This window comes from Panthera pardus, unplaced genomic scaffold (assembly GCF_024362965.1).
Source record: "Panthera pardus isolate Hobbes unplaced genomic scaffold, ASM2436296v1 HiC_scaffold_8, whole genome shotgun sequence".
Lineage (NCBI taxonomy): Eukaryota > Metazoa > Chordata > Mammalia > Carnivora > Felidae > Panthera > Panthera pardus.
Window position 1 is genome coordinate 21,365,140 of NW_026527013.1, and position 19,223 is coordinate 21,384,362.

A 19,223-nucleotide genomic window follows, 5' to 3' on the forward strand; every position below is an offset into this window, starting at 1 on the left:
CTCACCACCCTCACCCCTCCCGGTGCCGCCGCAAAACCAGTCCCGCGGCCGCCAAGCGAACCCGGCTCCGCACGACACTGCGTGCGCGCGCACGCGGGCGGACGGCGGCGCTGTTTACGGCGGTAGCGTCAGTGCGTGTTGCTCGCGCTTGTCCGCAGTTCACACGTGGCTGTGTCGGAGGCGCGTTGTAGCTTCTGCCGCTGCTTCCTTTCCCGCTACCAGGATGAAGCGACCGAGTGAGTGGGGTCGGAAAGCGGGTATGGAGGGGCTTCTGCCTCTTGGCCGATGCACCACCAGGGCGCTCCTCTGCGGGAATGGGAGAGCCTGCGGGTAGGCCGTCGCGCTGGTCCCTGGTAGTAGAACCAAGAGCGGGAAGGCCCCACGTTAACCGTGGGCCTGTTCTGTTGTACGAAACGAAGACAAAAGTGGAGACTAGGCAAGGAAACTGAGTCTGAACCATGTTTCGGGCCCGGCGTTTTCCCTTCCATGACCACGTTCAGTCTGGCCCTGGTGAGGTCCGAGAGCCGCCTCTGAAACCCACTGTTTGCTCCTAACTTGTAATTCATGGTGTTTGACCAGAAGTGGCTGCTGTTTGGGGTCTCATGTGCTCCTGTGCGCAACCCGTCTATATGAGAAGAGTGGGAGCAAGGAAGCTGGGCTCTGCTCCGGACCTGTTGAGTCTACTTTTCTAGGATTTTAGAGTGGTGTATGTTTATTATCCGCCACATATGATACTTAAATTAAGTTTGAGAGTTACTTAACTACTTAATAGGAAAAGGGATATGATTCTAGAGCACAGTCACTAAAAACGAAACAAATTGATCATTTGTGCCTAATCCTTTTGTGACCGGTTTCTTTGTAGAGTTAAAGAAAGCAAGTAAACGCATGACCTGCCATAAGCGGTATAAAATCCAAAAAAAGGTAAGTCCAGTGCTTAGGAGAACTGTATTAAGTATAATCCTAACGTGATTTCTGCTCCACCTCTCCTCCACTAGGAGGTCTGGATTAATAGGATTTCACCTCATGAAACTGAAGTTAAATAGACTGTCCATGGGTACAAGTTCTTAGGCATCAGGAATATGGCTGTGGGAAAGTGCAGTAATTTGGTGATAAGAAAGTCTGTAAACTCTGATCAGTATGTTAACCCTTGCAGAGAATCTTCTGGTGACATTTTTTTTTGCTACAGCTTTTCTAGGTTATTTAACAGGCATAACTAACTTTAGCCAGATTGGCTAGTAAATTTCATAAACTAATAAAAATTTTTATTATGATAGGTTCGAGAGCACCATCGAAAATTGAGGAAGGAGGCCAAAAAACAGGGTCGCAGAAAGCCTAGAAAAGACCCAGGAGTTCCAAACAGTGCTCCCTTTAAAGAGGCTCTTCTTCGGGAAGCTGAGCTAAGGAAACAGCGAGTAAGATATGTTAGCTGAAACTTTGAACAAGTGATGTGTGGGTATGTGTATTTTTTGAAAGTAAAGTAATACCAAGTTGCTTTGGCTCACCCTTTTCTCTTATGACTTGGATACAGCTTGAAGAACTAAAACAGCAGCAGAAACTCGATAGGCAGAAAGAACAGGAAAAGAAAAGGAAACTTGAAACTAACCCTGGTGTTAAGGCATCTAACTTGGAACCTGTGAACGAGGTATGATCAAGTGTCTTTGTGAATGAGAGTTCTATTGTAGAAGCAAAAGTACAGACTTAGGGCAGGGGCTGTTGTACCTCCTGGGCAGAAAAAGACCATTCTCACTCTGTTTTACCTATAGAAGTAACAATTGCAGTGCTCCTAATTAGCCATGGAAAGTGGAGAAAGACGTTACAACTGAACTGCTAATTTTGTGTCTTTTTTCCTTTGTTTTTTTATCTTGTAGGAATTTGGGCAGCGTAAAGCTAAGAACAAAGCCAAGGCAGGCAAACAGAATCCAAAGAAGTTGTATTGTCAGGAACTTAAAAAGGTATTTTAGTCTAGGCTAGTGTGTAAAAATGGTAATGAGGTTGGAAAAGACTAGAGTCATTCTTTTTTCCTGTTACCAACCCTGAAAAGGTGGAAGTGGAATTCACTTGAGCTAGAAAAATTTTTCAGAAAGTTGGCTTATCCTATTTGTTTATTGTGGCTTATTCTATTTACAGCCTTTTCTGTTTAGCTAAAGGAAATATTCTTGTGTTTTAAATTTTTTGCACAGGAACAGTTTCCTATGAGCATGATTTACAAAAGTGGTACTTTGTGTTAAAGTAACATGATGATATAGCACATTTTAAAATAGAGTAAAACATGGGGTGCTTAGGTGACTCATTCAGTTAAGCATCCATGGTTGTTCCAGCTCAGGTCATGATCTCATGGTTCGTGCGATTGAGTCCCACATCCATGTTGTTAGCATGGAGCCTGCTTAGGATTTTCTCTCTCCCTCTCTCTCTGCCCCTCCCCCAACATGTGGGCACTTGCACTCTCAAAAATAAAACTTAATAGAGAAAAATACATTATAGCAAGCAGTGTGGAAAAAGTCTTTAAAATACTCTTGTTGGAAGTATTGTGTGACCTCCTAAGTGAAGGAGGTCAAGGGAGTGTCTTGGCATAGCTGCTCCCCAGAACTCCCATCCCCAATGCCCATTTTCCTAAGCTCACTCCCCTCTGTGAATAGAACATGACTGCTGCTCAGCAGTCTTGGCAGGGCCACAGGAGCCTATCAAACTACATAATTCACTATGGGAGGGTAATATGTTCAAGACAGTGGGGTATTTCCACTTTGATGAGAGACCAGAGGCTGCCAAGCAAACTTGTGTTTCACTTTCCTATGAGAAATGATATGTGAACATCCTTCATGCCAAAGTGAAGACAAAAGATCCAACTTTGAGTTGCAAAGTGGAAAACGCCAGTATACTTGTATGGAGGGTGTTGCCAGACAGAGTAAGGGATGCTCCTCTGATAGTTTCTGCCTTGACAGGTGATTGAAGCCTCAGATGTTGTGCTGGAGGTGTTGGATGCCAGAGATCCTCTTGGTTGCAGGTGTCCCCAGGTAGAAGAGGCCATTGTCCAGGGTGGACAGAAAAAGCTGGTACTTGTATTAAATAAATCAGGTGAGCAAAAGGGATGTTTTATGTTCCATATGCACTAGTGAGGTATGAGGAAAACATGTGAGCAGTCTGATTTTTACTGAGGACTGTTAAGATCCAACTCTGATCTCAGTAAAGCCAGTGTATATGGTCTTGTTGCCAAAGACAGTGCTGGGCAATGGGGTGGAGGTATTTTCTATGAGAGATCAATTGGTTTCAACTTTCTTTTTGACATTCATTACTTAGCACTTTGTCTTATTCAAGAGTGTAGGCTTCTGTACATAGCTTACTGTGCAGTATATTTCACATAGGAAGAGATGGCAGTATGACAGTATTTATGTGAAGTGCAAGTACGTACGGGTTTGAGCATCAGGGCCAGGAAAACCCAGAACAGAGACTTGGGAAGCAGAAAGTAATATTGGGATCCACAGTTACTGCTGGGGCCAGTAAACATGGCTGATATGTGAGAGTAAATTTTGGAAACATAGCCCTAGGGTTAGTAGGGTAATGATCTACAGGTTGACTTAATTCTGAAAGGGTGAGTAGTACAGAGGAGAATTGAAGAAATATAGAGGTATAGATACCAAAATCTGTTGAGATAAGGGCAGCATAGTGGGGAGCTTACCCTCTCCCCATCTTCCACTTAAATCTTTTTGAAAAAACTGAAGAGACAAACCAGAGTGAAATCCAGTTTATCAGATAGTGCATATTCCTATCAACAAAATTACCAAATTGGAGTATGTGTCTTATTCCTAATTCCTATTAGATTTGGTACCAAAGGAGAATTTGGAGAACTGGCTAAATTATTTGAAGAAGGAATTACCAACAGTGGTGTTCAGAGCCTCAACAAATCTGAAGGACAAGGGCAAGATAATCAAGGTACTCTTCACTGTTAGTGGTGGGAAGTATGGTTCTTTCAGATTTTGGATGGCTGAAATATGATGAGTGTACAAAATCTTGATTAAAAAATGAGAACTCATAAGATCCAACTCTGATTTCATCCAGAGATAATCTGAAAGATAATAGTGTGATTTTAATAGCTGGGTTCTGGAACCAGATTGCTTGGGTTTTATCTGGTGAGTTATCAGAAGTAAACTTGGAATTTTATTTAGCATTTGAAGTTAAAGAAGAGAGCTCCATTCAAAAATGAAGTCTGTGTTGGGAAAGAAGGCCTTTGGAAGCTTCTTAGAAGTTTTCAGGAGACTTACGGCAAAGCCATTCGGGTTGGAGTAATTGGTGAGTTTCAGTTCAACACATCTTACGTATTACCTCTTAAGTGCCGAGAATTTTTCCATGTTAACTGTGTGGGGTTGGTGCTTAATAAAGGGCTTGTTCAAACATTAGCTTCTTGCCCATTTCAGATGCACACAAAGAAACGTTAATTGCTGCCTATTTCAGTCTTTTGCCAGATGTGCACTGTAGGAAGTTGGCTTCTGAAAGCTCCCTAGTTTATTTGAATTAATCCTCCTACCCTTGATTTCTTGTGCAAGAAATGAAGATGCTAAGATTTGTCTTAGTGTTGAAATGAAGACACTCAGATCCAACTCTGATCTTGCTCTAAACATCAGGCAAACCTAAAATAAGGCAGTGGAAATTTGGTAATTACCAATATAATACATAATGCCTTTTGTTCTGTGGATTTCCCACTTGTAGGTTTCCCAAATGTGGGGAAAAGCAGCATCATCAATAGCTTGAAACAAGAACGGATATGTAATGTTGGTGTATCCATGGGGCTGACAAGGTAAAAGTGAGTTCTTACATAATTATAATATTTTATCATAGATGAGTCAATATTTTGTTTTCAATAGCTTAAGGAAGACCATTCTTTCTTTAGAGGTGTCAGTGAAAGGAACAGGGTTAGGTTAGTGCTAGGTTTAGGGAAGAATGGATTAGAGTGGAATAGCTCACATCTAGTTTGAAAGACAAGCAAATAGATTGAGGGGAGGGGAAATCTTTATGGCAGAGGAAACAGCATGCATTTAGGTCAACATATAGGCTATAACGTAGTGTTTCTTTTTAGAAGTAGATGGAGCACCGTTAGGGTTTCAGATAAAACACGAAGCGAATGATGATAAACTGGATCTGACAGACTGTGTGCTGAGTTTGTTCAATCCAACCCTGAGCTTCGCGTTGTCTCTCATCCTTCAGGTAAACCAGTGCTCCCATCAGTTACCATCCCTCTTGTTCTAGGTGCATGCAGGTTGTCACCTTGGACAAACAGATCACAGTCATAGACAGTCCAAGCTGCATCGTGTCTCCGCTTAACTCTGCCAGCACACTTGCTCTGAGGAGTCCAGCGAGTATTGAAATGGTGAAACCAGTAGAGGCCGCTAGCGCCATCTTGTCCCAGGCTGATGCTCGACAGGTATAAGAACCTCTTCCCTTGAGCTCCCATTTTCTCTTTCATCATAAGCATTTAAGTGGGAGATTTTTCAAGGCTTTTTACACTGTATCAGATGAATGAAATTTTCAGTTTTCCTTTTTTTTTTTTCTTAAGGTAGTACTGAAATTTACTGTCCCAGACTTTAAGAATCCTCTGGAATTTTTTACATTGCTTGCTCAGAGAAGAGGACTGCACCAAAAAGGTGGAAGCCCAAATGTAGAAGGTGCAGCCAAACTGATGTGGTCTGAGTGGACAGGGTAAGACTCCTTTCTCTTGGCATTTTGAGGACCACATGGAATGAAGACCCCTGGTTTTTGACAAATCTTGTTTTTAATACTAGTGCCTCCTTAGGTTACTATTGCCATCCCCCTACATCCTGGACTCCTTCTCCACATTTTAATGAGGGCATCATGACAGACATGAAACAGGGCTTTAATCTGGAAGAATTGGAAAAGAACAATGCACACAGCATACACAGTAAGCAAGGCTTGTGTTTGCTCTCTTCGTTGGCTGACAGGGCAGTAAAAGGTCTCTGTGTACATGGACTATGTTCCTTCCCTAGGCATCAGGGGCCCTTGTTCAGCCAGGAGCATCCTTTTCCAGTCTTCAGGTCTAACAAATGGAATAATAGAAGAAAAGGACATTCCTGAAGAACTGCCAAGACAGAAACAGCAGGAGGAGGGGGAGGACCACAACGACCTTGACAGTGACCAGGAAAGTGTTGATGAAGAAGCTGATGTAAGTATGTTGCACACAAGTTGCTTAAGCTTGAGTGCATTTTTTAGCATTAATAATGTTTAACAAATGGGAAAGGGATGAAAGTAGAAATTAAACAGTTCGTGATAGACTACCAAAAAAAAAAAAAACAAGAAAAAAACCTAAGATTTAGTATTTAAGGTTTGCAATCATTAGTCTTAATTTTGTGTGTCTCATTACAAGTACCTTCAGAGTCTTTCCAGATGTGCAGTTACTTAGATTAATGAGCAGACAAGGGTTACTAATCTTGCACTGCTTCTTTGTCCCACAGGAAGAGAGCTTAGCCATGGTCCCGGCGGAAGAGACGTGGGCACTGCCTGAAGAGTCTCAAGCAGGTGGGTTGGTGGAGGGATTTACCAATAACAAAGCGGCATGGTATGGAATTTTAACCTTAACTTTTCTTTTCTCCAATATAGATGAGTCAGCACAATCTTACATCTCAGATAAAATGGCTGAAGAGGAAGATGATGCTTATGACTTCAGTACAGACTATGTGTAACAACCTTGTCTTTTTAGAAGGTGTTTGTTGGGTTTTGTGGTTTGTTTTTTTTTTTACATTTTGAGCAGACTGCTGAGCTGTTCTATTGTGTGTGATGTATAGTTTGTTGCTATATGCCATAAGCTGTGTAAATTTTGCAAATATATATCATGGTACACTCATTCTTTAAAAATGAGGCAATTATAAAGTGTCTGAATTCTATAGCAGCACCGCTCTCTTAACAACTGGGTAGAAGTATACTTAATCACCTGGAAGCAAACCATCAGACACCTATTGAAAAATGTAGGTTTCACTTTATTAACAGATCAGACCACAGGTTAATATTACAAAAGTAAAACCAAGCAGTAGTGTTGAACTAGCCGTACCATCCCTGTCAGTCCTTCAGTATGGCAGTAAGCAAACATTTGGTAAGGCAGATGGAGACATTTATAGCCTATCTGGGAAGCTGACTGCTAAACAGGGTAGTTCATCCTCTTTACCCAGCTGAAATGTCCCTCTTTCCATGGGTTGCTGCAGATAGGCATTGAAGCCTTGCAACTGTTAATTCCCACACATACTGTCTTCCAGGATTTCCTGAGAAATGCTTATAGCATAAATTATGTTTTATTTTGTATTTGAGATCTCCATATGTCTTCGGATCAGGCTGAATTTGCCTGTGGGGTCTGGAATATACCATTTTTCCCAGACATCAGAATAGGAAGCAGTTCTTCCCCATGGCTTAAAGTGACCATTCCAATGAAGTAACTTGGCAGCCTTTACAAACTGGGGTGAATATCGTTTTCCAGCACTGGAACCTTACATTGAGAAAAAAAGAGCCAAATGATTGTACCTAGTACTAGTCAGAAATAAGAATGCTACATCAAACTCCAGAAAACTTAAAGGGAACTGGATATATCCCATCCCTGAGGAAAGACACTTAAATTCTTTATTAGTTAGGCCTTTGGTTAATTTTTTCAACTTACCGAGGTGGCGGACATTCCACATGGGGTCAATTGTAGAGTGCTGTTGATAAAATACGATCAACAGAGGTGGTGTTGTGGTGCTGCCAGCCAGTGTTCTGCTGTACAGTCCCTCTCTTGGGGGGACAAATGACAAATGTAAACTGTTAGTGGAGAATCCTTAAAAATTCCTCTTAAACAAGACTACCCGGGTTGAAATAAGCATCTTTACAGCATGGTCAGCTATATATACTTACTCTACGTTGAGTTTCATCCATTTTTCCAGCTGGTTGGTTATATTCTGTCTTTTCCATTCTGTCAAGTTTGCAACAAAAACTCCAGGATTAAATGAGCAGGTGCTGGCTTTCATGGAAAGTTTACGAATTCTTTCTTTTTTATAGTCAAGATAGCCAATGTAATTATACTAAAACACAAATGGGATATATAGTAGGTTTATTGCTTCAAACAGAATAGATGTAACTGATAGCCAGTTTAAAAAAAAAAAAAACCTGCTTATTAAACTCAGATTATTAGCAAAGGGGCTCTGTGTAAAGCAATGAAAAGTGACATTTGGGGGATGCCTGGGTGGCTTGGTCAGTTAAGCATCCAACTCTTGATCTTGGTTCAGGTCATACGGAGCCTGCTTGGGATGCTCTCTCTCTCTCCCTGCCCTTCCTGCACACATGTGCCCATGCTCTCTCTTCCCCCTCTCCAATAAACATTTTTAACAAAACAGTGACATTTCGGATTCCAAATTAACAATAGGAACCTAGAATAAACCTACTAAGCCAGATGTTCAAGGAGAATCAGGTTGTTAAAATCATGAACCAGTCCACAGAAAAGCGGCCTTGAATTTGGGGATGAACTGGGGAATGGGAAATGTAGCAAAAAGTAAAGGGCCCCTTGATTTTGCTGCCTCTCCCCATTACCCTGCAGTATAGAGAGTGGCGTGTCTATGTAAGATCTTGAATAAGTACTTTACCTGGTTCCCTGCTCCACGGATGACAACTTTGGTAGAGGCTGAGTCACAATCTTCTGAAAATGCAGCTGCATGCCCTGGCTTCAGTGGTGTATTGTAAAGGGTAAGAATATCCCCTGAAACAGACAAGGTGTAAGATTTAGATTTACTTTTTTTTTTCTTTTAAGATTTACACTTTGAGTTGCCTCAAGATGCACATTCCTCCCACTTAGGATGAACTTTTATAAGATACCATAAATAAAACAATTGCTACCGCCCACACTCTGGATAGAGAACAGCACTAATGGTGACAGTCTTTGGTACCTTGCACAATTACATCATCATCCATATATATGGCCTTCTTTGCACTGGGAACCAGAATTGGCAAGTAGAACCTTGCAAAGGTTAACTGGGAAAGGAAAAAGAAAGAGCCATTGGCACAGGATTCATCAGTGACTATGCCTTTATTAGAAACTCCCAGAGTGCTCTCAGTACCCATGCAGGAGAAGACCGCTAAAGGTCTCTCAGAACTGCCCAACCTTGATCCCCAGGGAACCATACCCAGTTACCCAAGTATCCCAATCACTTCCTAACACAGTGGACTCCTGAAGAACTTGGGGTTTAGGGACACTGGCCCCCTGCACAAAAATCCACATACAACTTTTTAAGTCTCCCAAAACTTAATAGCCTACTGTTGACCTTACCTATAACAGTCCATACATCTGGTATACATACTATATGCTGTATTAGAATAACGTAAGCTAGGGAAAAATGTTAAAATCGTAAGAACAAACATTTATAGTACTGTATCGAAAAAAATCTGCATATAGGTGGACCCATGCAGTTCAAACCTGTGTTCGAGTCCACCAAACTCCCAAGTACAAATAAGGATGTATGGAACTCACTGGTTTTATGGATTCACCCTGGTCAGGATCCTCCTTGACTTTCCCTTCCAAAAGTTTAGTGTCAAAATCCACAATTTTGTACCTGATGCTTTTCAAGGTACTGCTGCTGAGCCAGGACCTGATGAAAATAAAGCACCGAATTTGTTTTAAATAACCATGTCCTTGGGGCGCCTGGGTGGCTCAGTCGGTTAAGCACCCAACTTTGGCTCAGGTCATGATCTTGCAGTTGATGGGTTCGAGCCCCGCATTGGGCTCCGTGCTCACAGCTCGGAGCCTGGCGCCTGCTTTGGATTCTGTGTGTGTGTCTCTCTCTCTCTGCCCCTCCCCTACTTGCACTCTCTCTCTCTCAAAAATAGATAAACATTAAAGAAAAATTTTTAAATAACCATGTCCCCAGGAACTCCTGGGTGGCTCAGTCAGTTAAGTGTCCAACTTCAGCTCAGGTCACAATCTCACGTCATGGTTCGTTAGGTATGCTAACAGCTCAGAGCTTGGAGCCCACTTCAGATTCTGTGTCTCCCTCACTTTCTGCCCCTCCCACACATGTGCGTGCGCGTGCTCTCTTTCAAAAATAAACATTAAAAAAAAATTATTTTTTTATTTTTTTTTTTTTAACGTTTATTTTTGAGACAGAGAGAGACAGAGCATGAACGGGGGAGAGTCAGAGACAGAGGGAGACACAGAATCTGAAACAGGCTCCAGGCTCCGAGCTGATAGCACAGAGCCCGACGCAGGGCTTGAACTCACAGACCGTGAGATCATGACCTGAGCCGAAGTCGGCCGCTTAACCAACTGAGCCACCCAGGCGCCCCTAAAAAATTTTTTTAAATAAGTAACTATGTCCCCAAACTATAGCCTTCTCTGTCTTCCAATGAGGGCATAATGTAGTTTAAGAGAAACCCTGGGGACCATATAGATGTCTTCAAGCCTCTTCTATGAGCCTTGGTTTCCTCATCTAAGTGAAGGTATGCCCATCAAAGTCCCTGCCTGAACCAAGATTCTGTGGTGATGGACAGTGCTCCCACCAGGCTCACATTCAGGATCAGTGCTGGAGAGAAACCAGTTGAGAACATCCCATCATCACACGGACCAATCAACTCTTGTTTCTCCAAATACGTGGTGAAGAAAAGTCAAAATATGATGGCAGTGAAAGCTAATTGTCGACAAAACTGGTAGTCAGCCTGTTCTTTTAGACTCATTAATTCACTGTAATGACTAAGTAATTCCTCCACCAGTGTCTAAGGTACTAACTCTAAGAAAGTCTGTGTTCTGTAAATAACTGCACATTTTTCCTGTAGTCTCTGCTAGTGCAGTATTTCTACATTATTTTAGATGGTTTTGGAGTTTTTATTTACTTTTTTAAAGTTTATTTTTGAGACCGAGAGAGAGACAGAGCATGAGCAAGGGAGGGGCAGAGAGAGAGAGGGAGACCCAAAATCTAAAGCAGGCTCCAGGCTCTGAGCTGTTAGCACAGAGCCGGAGGCAGGGCTTGAACCCACGAGCCACGAGATTGTGACCTGAGCCAAAGTCAGACACTCAACAAACTGAGCCACCCAAGCGCCCCTTGGAGTCCTTAAAATATAGGAAAAATAATAACAACTTTCACAAACTAAACAGGAACTATGGAGAAAGTCACAAGGACAGAAATGTTTTAGAACAGTGACAACTGTTAGCCTATTAAATAAGATGTTTCTTTGAATATCATAAATCTGAATTCAGAGCATTTTCAAGATCTGGATGACTTTATCAGATTAGGATTCTTTGATTAATCACAATTACAGTAAGGAACGTTTACTGACTATTATGTTCTTAATGTTTTTTTATATATTCTCATTTTCAACACAATAATCCTCTAAGTTGGACATTTTCACCCCATACTTAGAGATGAGGAAATGGGCTCCCAGGGGTTAAGTAATTCTCCCCAATCACTGGGCCAGGATCCGGATTCTCATCTATATGCTCACTTCACCACACCACCTTGCCATCGTTCCCCTGACCCATCCCACTCTAGAACTAACTACTCAGGGTGTGTCCATGAGATAAGGAACTTGTAACAGAATGTAAATCAACATATTGCTTCCTTCACTGAGAAACTATTACTAAAAAAAACCCTTGATTTAATAATGTGTGTATGACAGAATTAATTTACATCTTGGTACAAATTCCTTATATTCTTTGTCCTACCACAGGGATGTGTTTATGATACAATCACATGGAAAAACCTCTCATGTGCAGTTTTTATGTGGTATGATCTCAATTGTATAGAAGAAGTATACACATATGGAAAAAAACATTCCTGGATTGGCAGCTGGCCTGTTCTAGAGCATCCTCTAGAAGCAGAATCATCAGGCAAGCAGAACTCACCGGAGATGGTCTGCTGTACCATTGAGCGTAACAATGTAAAACATCACATTGGAGCGAGTGTTGTGCTGAATGCTGTTTATGGCTGCAATGGCCCCCCCGAGCCTATCTTCAGATGCAGCGATGACCACAGGAATCTCCTCTTGTCTCCCGTCTACAGCTTGTCGGGGAACATTTGGGACAAAGTCTATGGGCTGAAACCCCACAATTCCTGAATCTGCAAAGAACACACACAAGGAAAGTATTGTGATACAAAACCTCATAAGCTTTCGATCTAGAGTCCAAGACATGATAAGAGGTAAGGTGAGGATTATACTTACTTCATTCTCCCCCCATTACAACATGAGGCAGATAGCCCAGAAACTCTGTGTTTTCCTATGTGTGACAAGGCTTTTGGAAAAATAGAAACATTAAAAAAAATATTGGTGGACTGAATTCTGATACATTACTGGTGGGAATACAATAGAATCTTTCCAGAATGTCTTTTTAGCAATTTGTATCAAGAACCTTAAACAGGTACATGATCTCTGACCCAGTAATTCCCCTTGCCTCTCTTAAGTACAAATCTGAGAGGTAATCCAAAGTCACAAGTGTGTTTATAATTGTGAAAACCTAGAAACTGACTAAACCATTTTTTTCTTTTTTTAAAAAAAAATTTTTTTTTTTAACGTTTATTTATTTTTGAGACAGAGAGAGACAGAGCATGAGCAGGGGAGGGTCAGAGAGAGAGGGAGACACAGAATCTGAAACGGGCTCCAGGCTCTGAGCTGTCAGCACAGAGCCCGACGCGGGGCTTGAACTCACGGACCGTGAGATCATGACCTGAGCTGAAGTCGGCCGCTTAACCGACTGAGCCACCCAGGCGCCCCTAAACCATTTTTTTTCAAACCATGAACTGTGTCCCATAAATAGGCATGAAATCAATTTAGTGGGTCACAATCAGAATTTGAGTAGAAAAGCAATTCCTGAATTGGAATAGAGCACCAAATCAGAAAAGTATCAGACCACACACCACACACAGCAATTCTAAGTACTGTTTTGTAAACGTTCCTTTTTGCCTTTTACAATATATATTCATTCATTTACATTCATTGGACACTGAGCATCTAATATGTGCTAGGCATTGGGGTCATAGCCATAAGTAAAACACAAATCTCTACCACCATGAAGGGTAGATGGACAATAAGCAAATACACATGTATATTTGGGTGCTATCTATAACATGTTACAGTGGGAATGCCATCAAAAAAAGGCTGAGTCACATTGTTCCAAGACTATTTTTCCTGTGGAAAACAAACTATGTGGCATTAAAATTATATATGAAGAATATCTACCATCACGGTGACTTGCTTCAGATATAATCACATGGAAAAACAGGTCATTGCAGTTTATATATTACATCATCTCATGACAGAAAAAATACATACACAGAAAAAAAAGGCAGGAAGGTACTAAGCCAAAATTTTAGTAATAGCTGTATCTAGGCAATGAAATAATTTTCAATGAAAATTTATTGAGCACCTCCTGTGTACTAGCCATCATCCAACTACATAGGAGATAAAGCAGTGAACAAAGTATTCTCGTGGAGCCTGAATGCTGTTTTCCTTTTTCTAAATGTTCCCACCAAGAGCATACATTATGCATACATTATACATATCATACTTGCTTAATGTATGTTGTATGTATATATGTAAATACATACTGTTATTTCAGAGCACTCTGTGAAGGTCAGGCAAAAGCTATTCGTCTTTTCTTGTTCTGGTCAACTAGGGTGGGTAGCAACCGCAAAATGATTTTTGACAAACATCCTGAAACCTCCCAATACTGTAGTAGAGCAATGGAATTATGCAATAAAGTGATTTTTTACATCAGTTAATAAGGCTTTCTGGTTTTGTTTTACTACTATGGTCCCAGTACTACTGTTCCACACGTTAAAGGAAAGAACAGATGAAGGAAAGGAGCCCAATGACACCAGTAAACAGGGCAGGCATCAAGTAGAAGCTTCACATACCTGTCCCCACCTTCTGAAGCCCTCCCCTGCTGCAATGAGCAGACAGTTCCCCTAAGGCCTCTGCTTTGGTGAAAAGGGGTCTGCGGTAAGATCAAACCCTTAGCAAATCTCCACAACAGGGAGGTGGGGGTGGGGCTATAAGAACAAAAGGAGCACCACTACCTTTTCCTAGCAGCTTTTGTAAGGACAAGAAGAAAACTTTATTTTCCTTTAGCCTAGTGTTATAACTTTTAGGATGTGGGACACAGGGAACCCCGGGTCCTCAACAGATGCCAAAACATTAGTAAGGGTTCCCATACCTGAAACCTCATTCCTTAGCAAACTGCTCAGGCCGAGAAAGTTATGGTGCAAAACCAGTAGGAAGAGAACAACAACCAGGACCAGGACGATGATGTTTACTGAAACAAAGAGGAAAAGCCTGCATTACATCTCTTTACCTTTTGAGCAGCTATAAAAACAAGAAAATTTGTAGAAAGAGCATACCTTTACGGAATGACATCTTTCTCTTCTGTCTTATATAAATATTAGTTTTTAACCCTACAAAACAAAAACAAGCCCCCAAAGTCAGCAGGTACATGAGAATGGCCATCGAAATGCCTCAGCATTTTATTTAGATAGAAACAAGAAATGCATACAAGTATTTTCTGCCAGAAGTTCATTCTGAATTAATAGTCTCCAAGAACCCAATTTGGGATCTGAATTTTATATAGTTGTCATGATAATAAAATACTTGCAAATAACCTGGGAGAAATAGATAGCCTTGTATGTTAAATGTCACCAGATGAAAAGCAAAATAAATTCTACCAAGAGGACTACCTGAGGTCTAACCACTATGGAAATGTTCTCCAGGTGAAATTTCTAGTTAAATTAGACATGGACTCTGTTGTCTATAGCCTGAGGTCGGCCTCACTGGCACAAAACGTCCCTGTTCTGAGTTGTATCCCATTCAGCTTTAACTGGAATTAAAGAGAAAAAATTTTCCAACTTCATTTAAAACAAAATTTCATTTAAAGAGAAATTCATTTAAAGAAACATAATTACAAAAATGCACAAAACCCAATTTTGCCGTCAAAATTTGAGACTGCTGTTCTCAAAAATTAAAAATCCCCTAAAAGAAAAATGAGCTTCTTTCCAGGGTTTCATTTCTGTTGGTAACTACTCATCTCTTCCTAAAGTGGTATCCAATACTGTCACTCTGCCTGTGGCTTGTGCTCCCCAGCTCATCTGATGCTTTCACTTAAAAAAAGATTAATAGCCTGGCTGGCTCTGTCAGAAGAGCATGGGGTTGTGAGTTCAAGCCCTGCAATGAGTGTAAAGATTACTTAAAAAATAAATAAAAAAGAAAACTGTAAAATAATAATAATGATCATCCAATGAAAATGAGATTGTGTGTGGAACAAAATTAAATGATGAGATTTCTACAACAATCTCTGGGTAACATTTCCTTATAAAAACAGGTTTATGCAACCAGGATATTATAATCCTACCTTTGAGACATTTACCATTTTCTACTTCATCTTCCCCCTCATGGAAGCATCTAACATTTACATAAGGCTACTAACTTCACAATGCACCCTGAATTATAGCATATTTCTACATCAAAGTGTGGTGCCTGGGTGGCTCAATTGGTTAAGCATCTGACTTCAGCTCAGGTCATGATCTTACAGCTAGCTGTACTGAGCTGTACAGCAAGCCCCATGTCGGGCTCTGTGCTGACAGCTCAGAGCCTGGATCCTGCTTTGGATTCTGTGTCTCCCTCTCTCTCTGCCCCTCCTCCACTTGTACTCTGTCTCTCAAAAATGAATAAAGATTAAAAAAAAATTTTTTTTAATAAAAAAAATTTAAATAATTAAATAAAAGTAAGTTTGAATTAATTTCATCTTAAGTGTGTGCCTATCAGGCACTTGATTTCTCAAGACCTTTGAAAAAAAGAGAAAAAAAAGAAATCTATTGAAGGGTTGTTTTAAGAACTGAGAATCACAGATTAGACTACAAACTGGGGAGAAAATAATTCAGACTCCCAAAGAACAATCTAAAATACGTACACACACACTCTCTCCCTCTCTCCCATTTCTTTCTAGAGCAGTATATATAAAGTACATTATACCAGTGAACTTCTCTAAAGAATGCACGTCATTATATACACTGTGTGCTTTTCACATGGTGGGCTGAGCCTTACTTACCTACAAAAACTGATTGACCAGGAGCCCCGCAGACAAAACTCTAACATCTGCCTGCTTGGAGTCAATTTCCACCACAAATAAAGAGAACCATCTCACTCGAATAAATCTCATTTAACTTAATGATACAAGGGACAGTGTTTTAGCTCAACAACGTCCAGTAAGTTACTTAGAGATAGTATGTGGATTGAGAGGTAATTAGCTAGACACAAGAAAACCACAATCCTGACAGGTACTTGATGTACTTAAATAAACCACCATGGCAGAAACCATTTGCTTCTAAAACTTCCACAGTTATCTCTCTGCCAAATGCTAATTATTATGAAGTATGTCTGATCCATATTTTCTTTCCTATTGCTACTCCTTGTAATGAAACTCACTGATGTGGTTAGAAAGAATTCTCAAAACCTCATGTAGACCCTGGATGTGTAATAGTGGCTATATTTTTTAAGAGTACACAGCTAAGAACAATTTGATCAGCAATATTCAATTTTTCACTAGGGAAGTTAATATTTTGTTTAGAAATTATAAAACCTTTACATTCCCAAATCACTCACAAAACACACACACACAACCAGGACAGGCGTATCCAAAAAATATGGCTGAAGAAACCTTAGGGAGAAAGAATACCATTTTCTTTTTAACTTGCTAGTTACCGGCATTAGCACCCATTCTTGGCAGATGTACCCACCTTTTCTGCTCTCCCTTTTGTTAATATGTAGTCCCAAGAAAGGTCATTCCACTTACGCTCTGTAAGCTAATCTCTACTTGTTTCCTTGGCGCAACATCAGCACACTCACTCTCTGCTGGATCACACCCATCAGCATACTATCATGCTCTTGTATCTTTCCAGTTAATTAATTAAAAAAAAAAAAAAAAAAAGACACCACTCCCCTCACCCAGTTGATCCACGGACCCATTTTTCTGCTCCCCTCACTCTAAATGCTTGAAAAAATTTTACCTCTAGCTCTTCCTCATCCTCTTCTTTTAGCCTCCTCCAGGCCAGACTTCTGTCCCTACTGTTCCATTCAAACTCATCTTGTTGAGGTCACCAAAGCCCAAGGTCATTTTTTAAAATGTTTGTTTATTTTGAGAGAGAGAAAGAGAGAGGGAGGGGCAGAAAGAGAGAGAAAATCCCAAGCAAACTCCACATCCAGCGAGGAGCCCAATACGGAACTCAATCTCACAACTGTATCTCAGGCCAAGGTCATCTTTCTATACTGTTATCCATCCCCTCAGAGGCCATCAGGAAAGTTCACCACATCCCCTCCTCAATTATGAAATCCTCTCATTTATTATTTTTTTTAATGTTTATTTTTGAGAGAGAGAGATAGAGCATGAGCAGGGGAGGGGCAGAGAGCAAGGGAGACACAGAATCTGAAGCAGGGTACAGGCTCTGAGCTGTCAGCACAGAGCCCCTGTATTGGGCTCGAACTCAGGAACGGTGAGATCATGACCAGAGCCCAAGTCGCACACTTAACCAACTGAGCTATCCAGGTGCCCTTCATTTCTTTGTTTCTTTATATCTGTCTTCTGGGCCTAGAATGTGAGCCCTAATGAGAACAGAGACCCCAATGAAACAAAGTGTTTACTGATGCATCCTCACCATCAAAAACCTCCACTGGTAGTGGGCAGGTGATATTTGTTGAATGATCTTGTAAATAGGAGCATTGGTGGTTCTCAGCTCAGAAAGGGAACACAATCTTTGATAATGGTCATGAAAACACATTTCAACATAAGGAACGACATGGATTCCAGCAGAGATCTCTCTCAAATAGAACCTCACAAGCAATTTCCTTTTTTCATATCTTCATAGCTCAAATACCGTACTGCCTCTATAGCAACTGACACGTTGTAAAGTGCATTTAAAAAGGAGTAAAACGGGGGTGCCTGGTTGGCTCAGTTGCAGGAGCAAGCGACTCTTGACACCAGGCTGTGAGTCTGAGCCCCATTTTGGGTGTAGAGATTTCCTAAATAAATAAAATTTTTTAAAAGGAAGGGGGAGGGTGTAACAGAGGGATATGTCAATTTCTACATACAGCAGAAAGTCTATTAAGTCTCTGCCAGGCTGAAAAGTGGAAAAGCACTAAAGATATACATCCACTTTCTCCTACCTCTTCATCTGGCTAACTCCTACTTGGCTTTCAGGACTCGAGGGAGCCTCTCCTCCCCTCCCCCTGCCCCCTTCAAGATGCAGCTGCCCTGAGCTCCCACATCTCCTGGCCCTCCCTATCCAAGAATAAAGCTGGCTGTCATTTATTTCTAGGGTTACACCATTGTCTCCCTTGACACACTCTGGGCTCTAGGAAGGTAAGGACCTGAGGTTGGTCACAGCCGTATCCTAGGCCCACTGCGTGGCAGAGAAAAAGGTACCGCGAAATGTGCTGAATGTATGAATGTGGGCGGCAGCCTGCCCGGGGAAAGCTGAGCATCCCACTGTCTGTGACCCTGACACGCAACACAGCATAGAGGCCAGAGAGCCACCTAGGATTCACAGGCCTAGGTTCCCCAGGGAGGTTTCTCTCCCAAGCGTGGGCACCCCATCTCGCTCAGGGGGTAACAAGGGAGGGCCTAAGTTTTTGAGATAGACACCAGCTTCGAAAGAGAGGCAAAGCGAACCCTTGGCCCCTATAGGGAGGGGCCGGTGCAGCCGGCAAGCGTGTTGGACGGCCAACCTGGGAGACTCTCCGAATGGAGGCCATCTCTCCATTTCGGTGCAAGGGACGGCGGAGGGGGGGGTCCCCTCTTTGAGAGGATGCCCTTTCTATTGGGCGATGTGGCCTGGGGTACTGCCCTCTAAATTCTAGGGGTCAACACGGCCCCCTTACGCTTAGGGGTGCTAAGGACGGTGTGACGCTCCGTAGGACCTCCCCACCCCCCACGCCCAGAGACCCCCGGTTAGGGCCGGGGCAAGCAGCTCATCTCAGACGCTCCCCGCGGCCGCCCTTACCTGCAGCCAGAGGAGGAGGAGCCACCGTCCGGGCCCCGGCCCGCCCCGCCAGCTCAGCGCCCGCGCGGCAGGCCCGGGGGCCCAGTCCGCCGCCGGGCCGCCCGCCTCCCCTGCACTCCGGACCAAACCCGCCCTCCTGCTAGTTCTGCGGCCGCGGCGCAGCCCCGACACCTGAAACCCACCCGCCGCTCCGACCGCGGAATCGTGGCGCCGAACAGGCGCGCCGGGCAGCCC

General features: G+C 42.2%; 2 protein-coding genes and 3 non-coding genes across 7 annotated transcripts; 4 read left to right on the forward strand and 1 right to left on the reverse strand.

Moving 5' to 3' along the window:
• The first annotated feature begins 10 nt into the window (after window positions 1–10).
• On the forward strand, window positions 11–12,331 carry GNL3 (G protein nucleolar 3). Of its 2 annotated transcripts, none has more exons than XM_019417153.2 (15): window positions 11–236; window positions 863–921; window positions 1,275–1,412; window positions 1,529–1,642; window positions 1,869–1,952; window positions 2,940–3,072; window positions 3,815–3,927; window positions 4,161–4,284; window positions 4,702–4,789; window positions 5,239–5,413; window positions 5,546–5,688; window positions 5,772–5,908; window positions 5,994–6,169; window positions 6,459–6,522; window positions 11,677–12,331. In XM_019417153.2, exons 1-15 carry the CDS (start codon window positions 224–226, stop codon window positions 11,688–11,690), a joined length of 1,575 nt encoding a protein of 524 aa, XP_019272698.2. In that variant the 5' UTR covers window positions 11–223; the 3' UTR covers window positions 11,691–12,331. The 2 variants fall into 2 exon arrangements, with proteins under 2 accessions (XP_019272698.2, XP_019272697.2); XM_019417152.2 differs by lacking the exon at window positions 11,677–12,331 and adding an exon at window positions 6,604–8,359.
• On the forward strand, window positions 3,112–3,188 carry LOC128775795 (small nucleolar RNA SNORD19). Its single transcript, XR_008420767.1, has one exon. It is a non-coding gene; the product is annotated as a small nucleolar RNA SNORD19 (small nucleolar RNA).
• On the forward strand, window positions 3,974–4,055 carry LOC128775804 (small nucleolar RNA SNORD19B). The gene has a single exon (XR_008420776.1). It is a non-coding gene; the product is annotated as a small nucleolar RNA SNORD19B (small nucleolar RNA).
• On the forward strand, window positions 5,102–5,180 carry LOC128775796 (small nucleolar RNA SNORD69). The gene has a single exon (XR_008420768.1). It is a non-coding gene; the product is annotated as a small nucleolar RNA SNORD69 (small nucleolar RNA).
• GLT8D1 (glycosyltransferase 8 domain containing 1) lies at window positions 5,848–19,096 on the reverse strand. Of its 2 annotated transcripts, none has more exons than XM_019417157.2 (10): window positions 18,990–19,096; window positions 14,343–14,396; window positions 14,159–14,257; window positions 11,852–12,065; window positions 9,488–9,605; window positions 8,907–8,991; window positions 8,607–8,719; window positions 7,882–8,048; window positions 7,649–7,761; window positions 5,848–6,504 (listed from the first exon to the last, which is right to left on the reverse strand). In XM_019417157.2, exons 2-10 carry the CDS (start codon window positions 14,356–14,358, stop codon window positions 6,317–6,319), a joined length of 1,113 nt encoding a protein of 370 aa, XP_019272702.2. In that variant the 5' UTR covers window positions 14,359–14,396; window positions 18,990–19,096; the 3' UTR covers window positions 5,848–6,316. The 2 variants fall into 2 exon arrangements, with proteins under 2 accessions (XP_019272702.2, XP_019272703.1); XM_019417158.2 differs by lacking the exon at window positions 5,848–6,504 and adding an exon at window positions 6,960–7,480.
• Between the last annotated feature and the right edge of the window lie 127 nt (window positions 19,097–19,223).

What these genes read in the sequence shown, in the direction of transcription:
- GNL3 (XM_019417152.2), top strand. An exon ending in GGTATAAAATCCAAAAAAAG is followed by an intron (nt 922 to 1,274) that starts GTAAGTCCAGTG and finishes TTATTATGATAG; the next exon opens with GTTCGAGAGCACCATCGAAA. An exon ending in ACTTGTATTAAATAAATCAG is followed by an intron (nt 3,073 to 3,814) that starts GTGAGCAAAAGG and finishes AATTCCTATTAG; the next exon opens with ATTTGGTACCAAAGGAGAAT.
- GLT8D1 (XM_019417158.2), bottom strand. An exon ending in AGGGTGAATCCATAAAACCA is followed by an intron (nt 8,992 to 9,487) that starts GTGAGTTCCATA and finishes TTCCTTTCCCAG; the next exon opens with TTAACCTTTGCAAGGTTCTA. An exon ending in TGATGATGTAATTGTGCAAG is followed by an intron (nt 8,720 to 8,906) that starts GTACCAAAGACT and finishes TGTCTGTTTCAG; the next exon opens with GGGATATTCTTACCCTTTAC.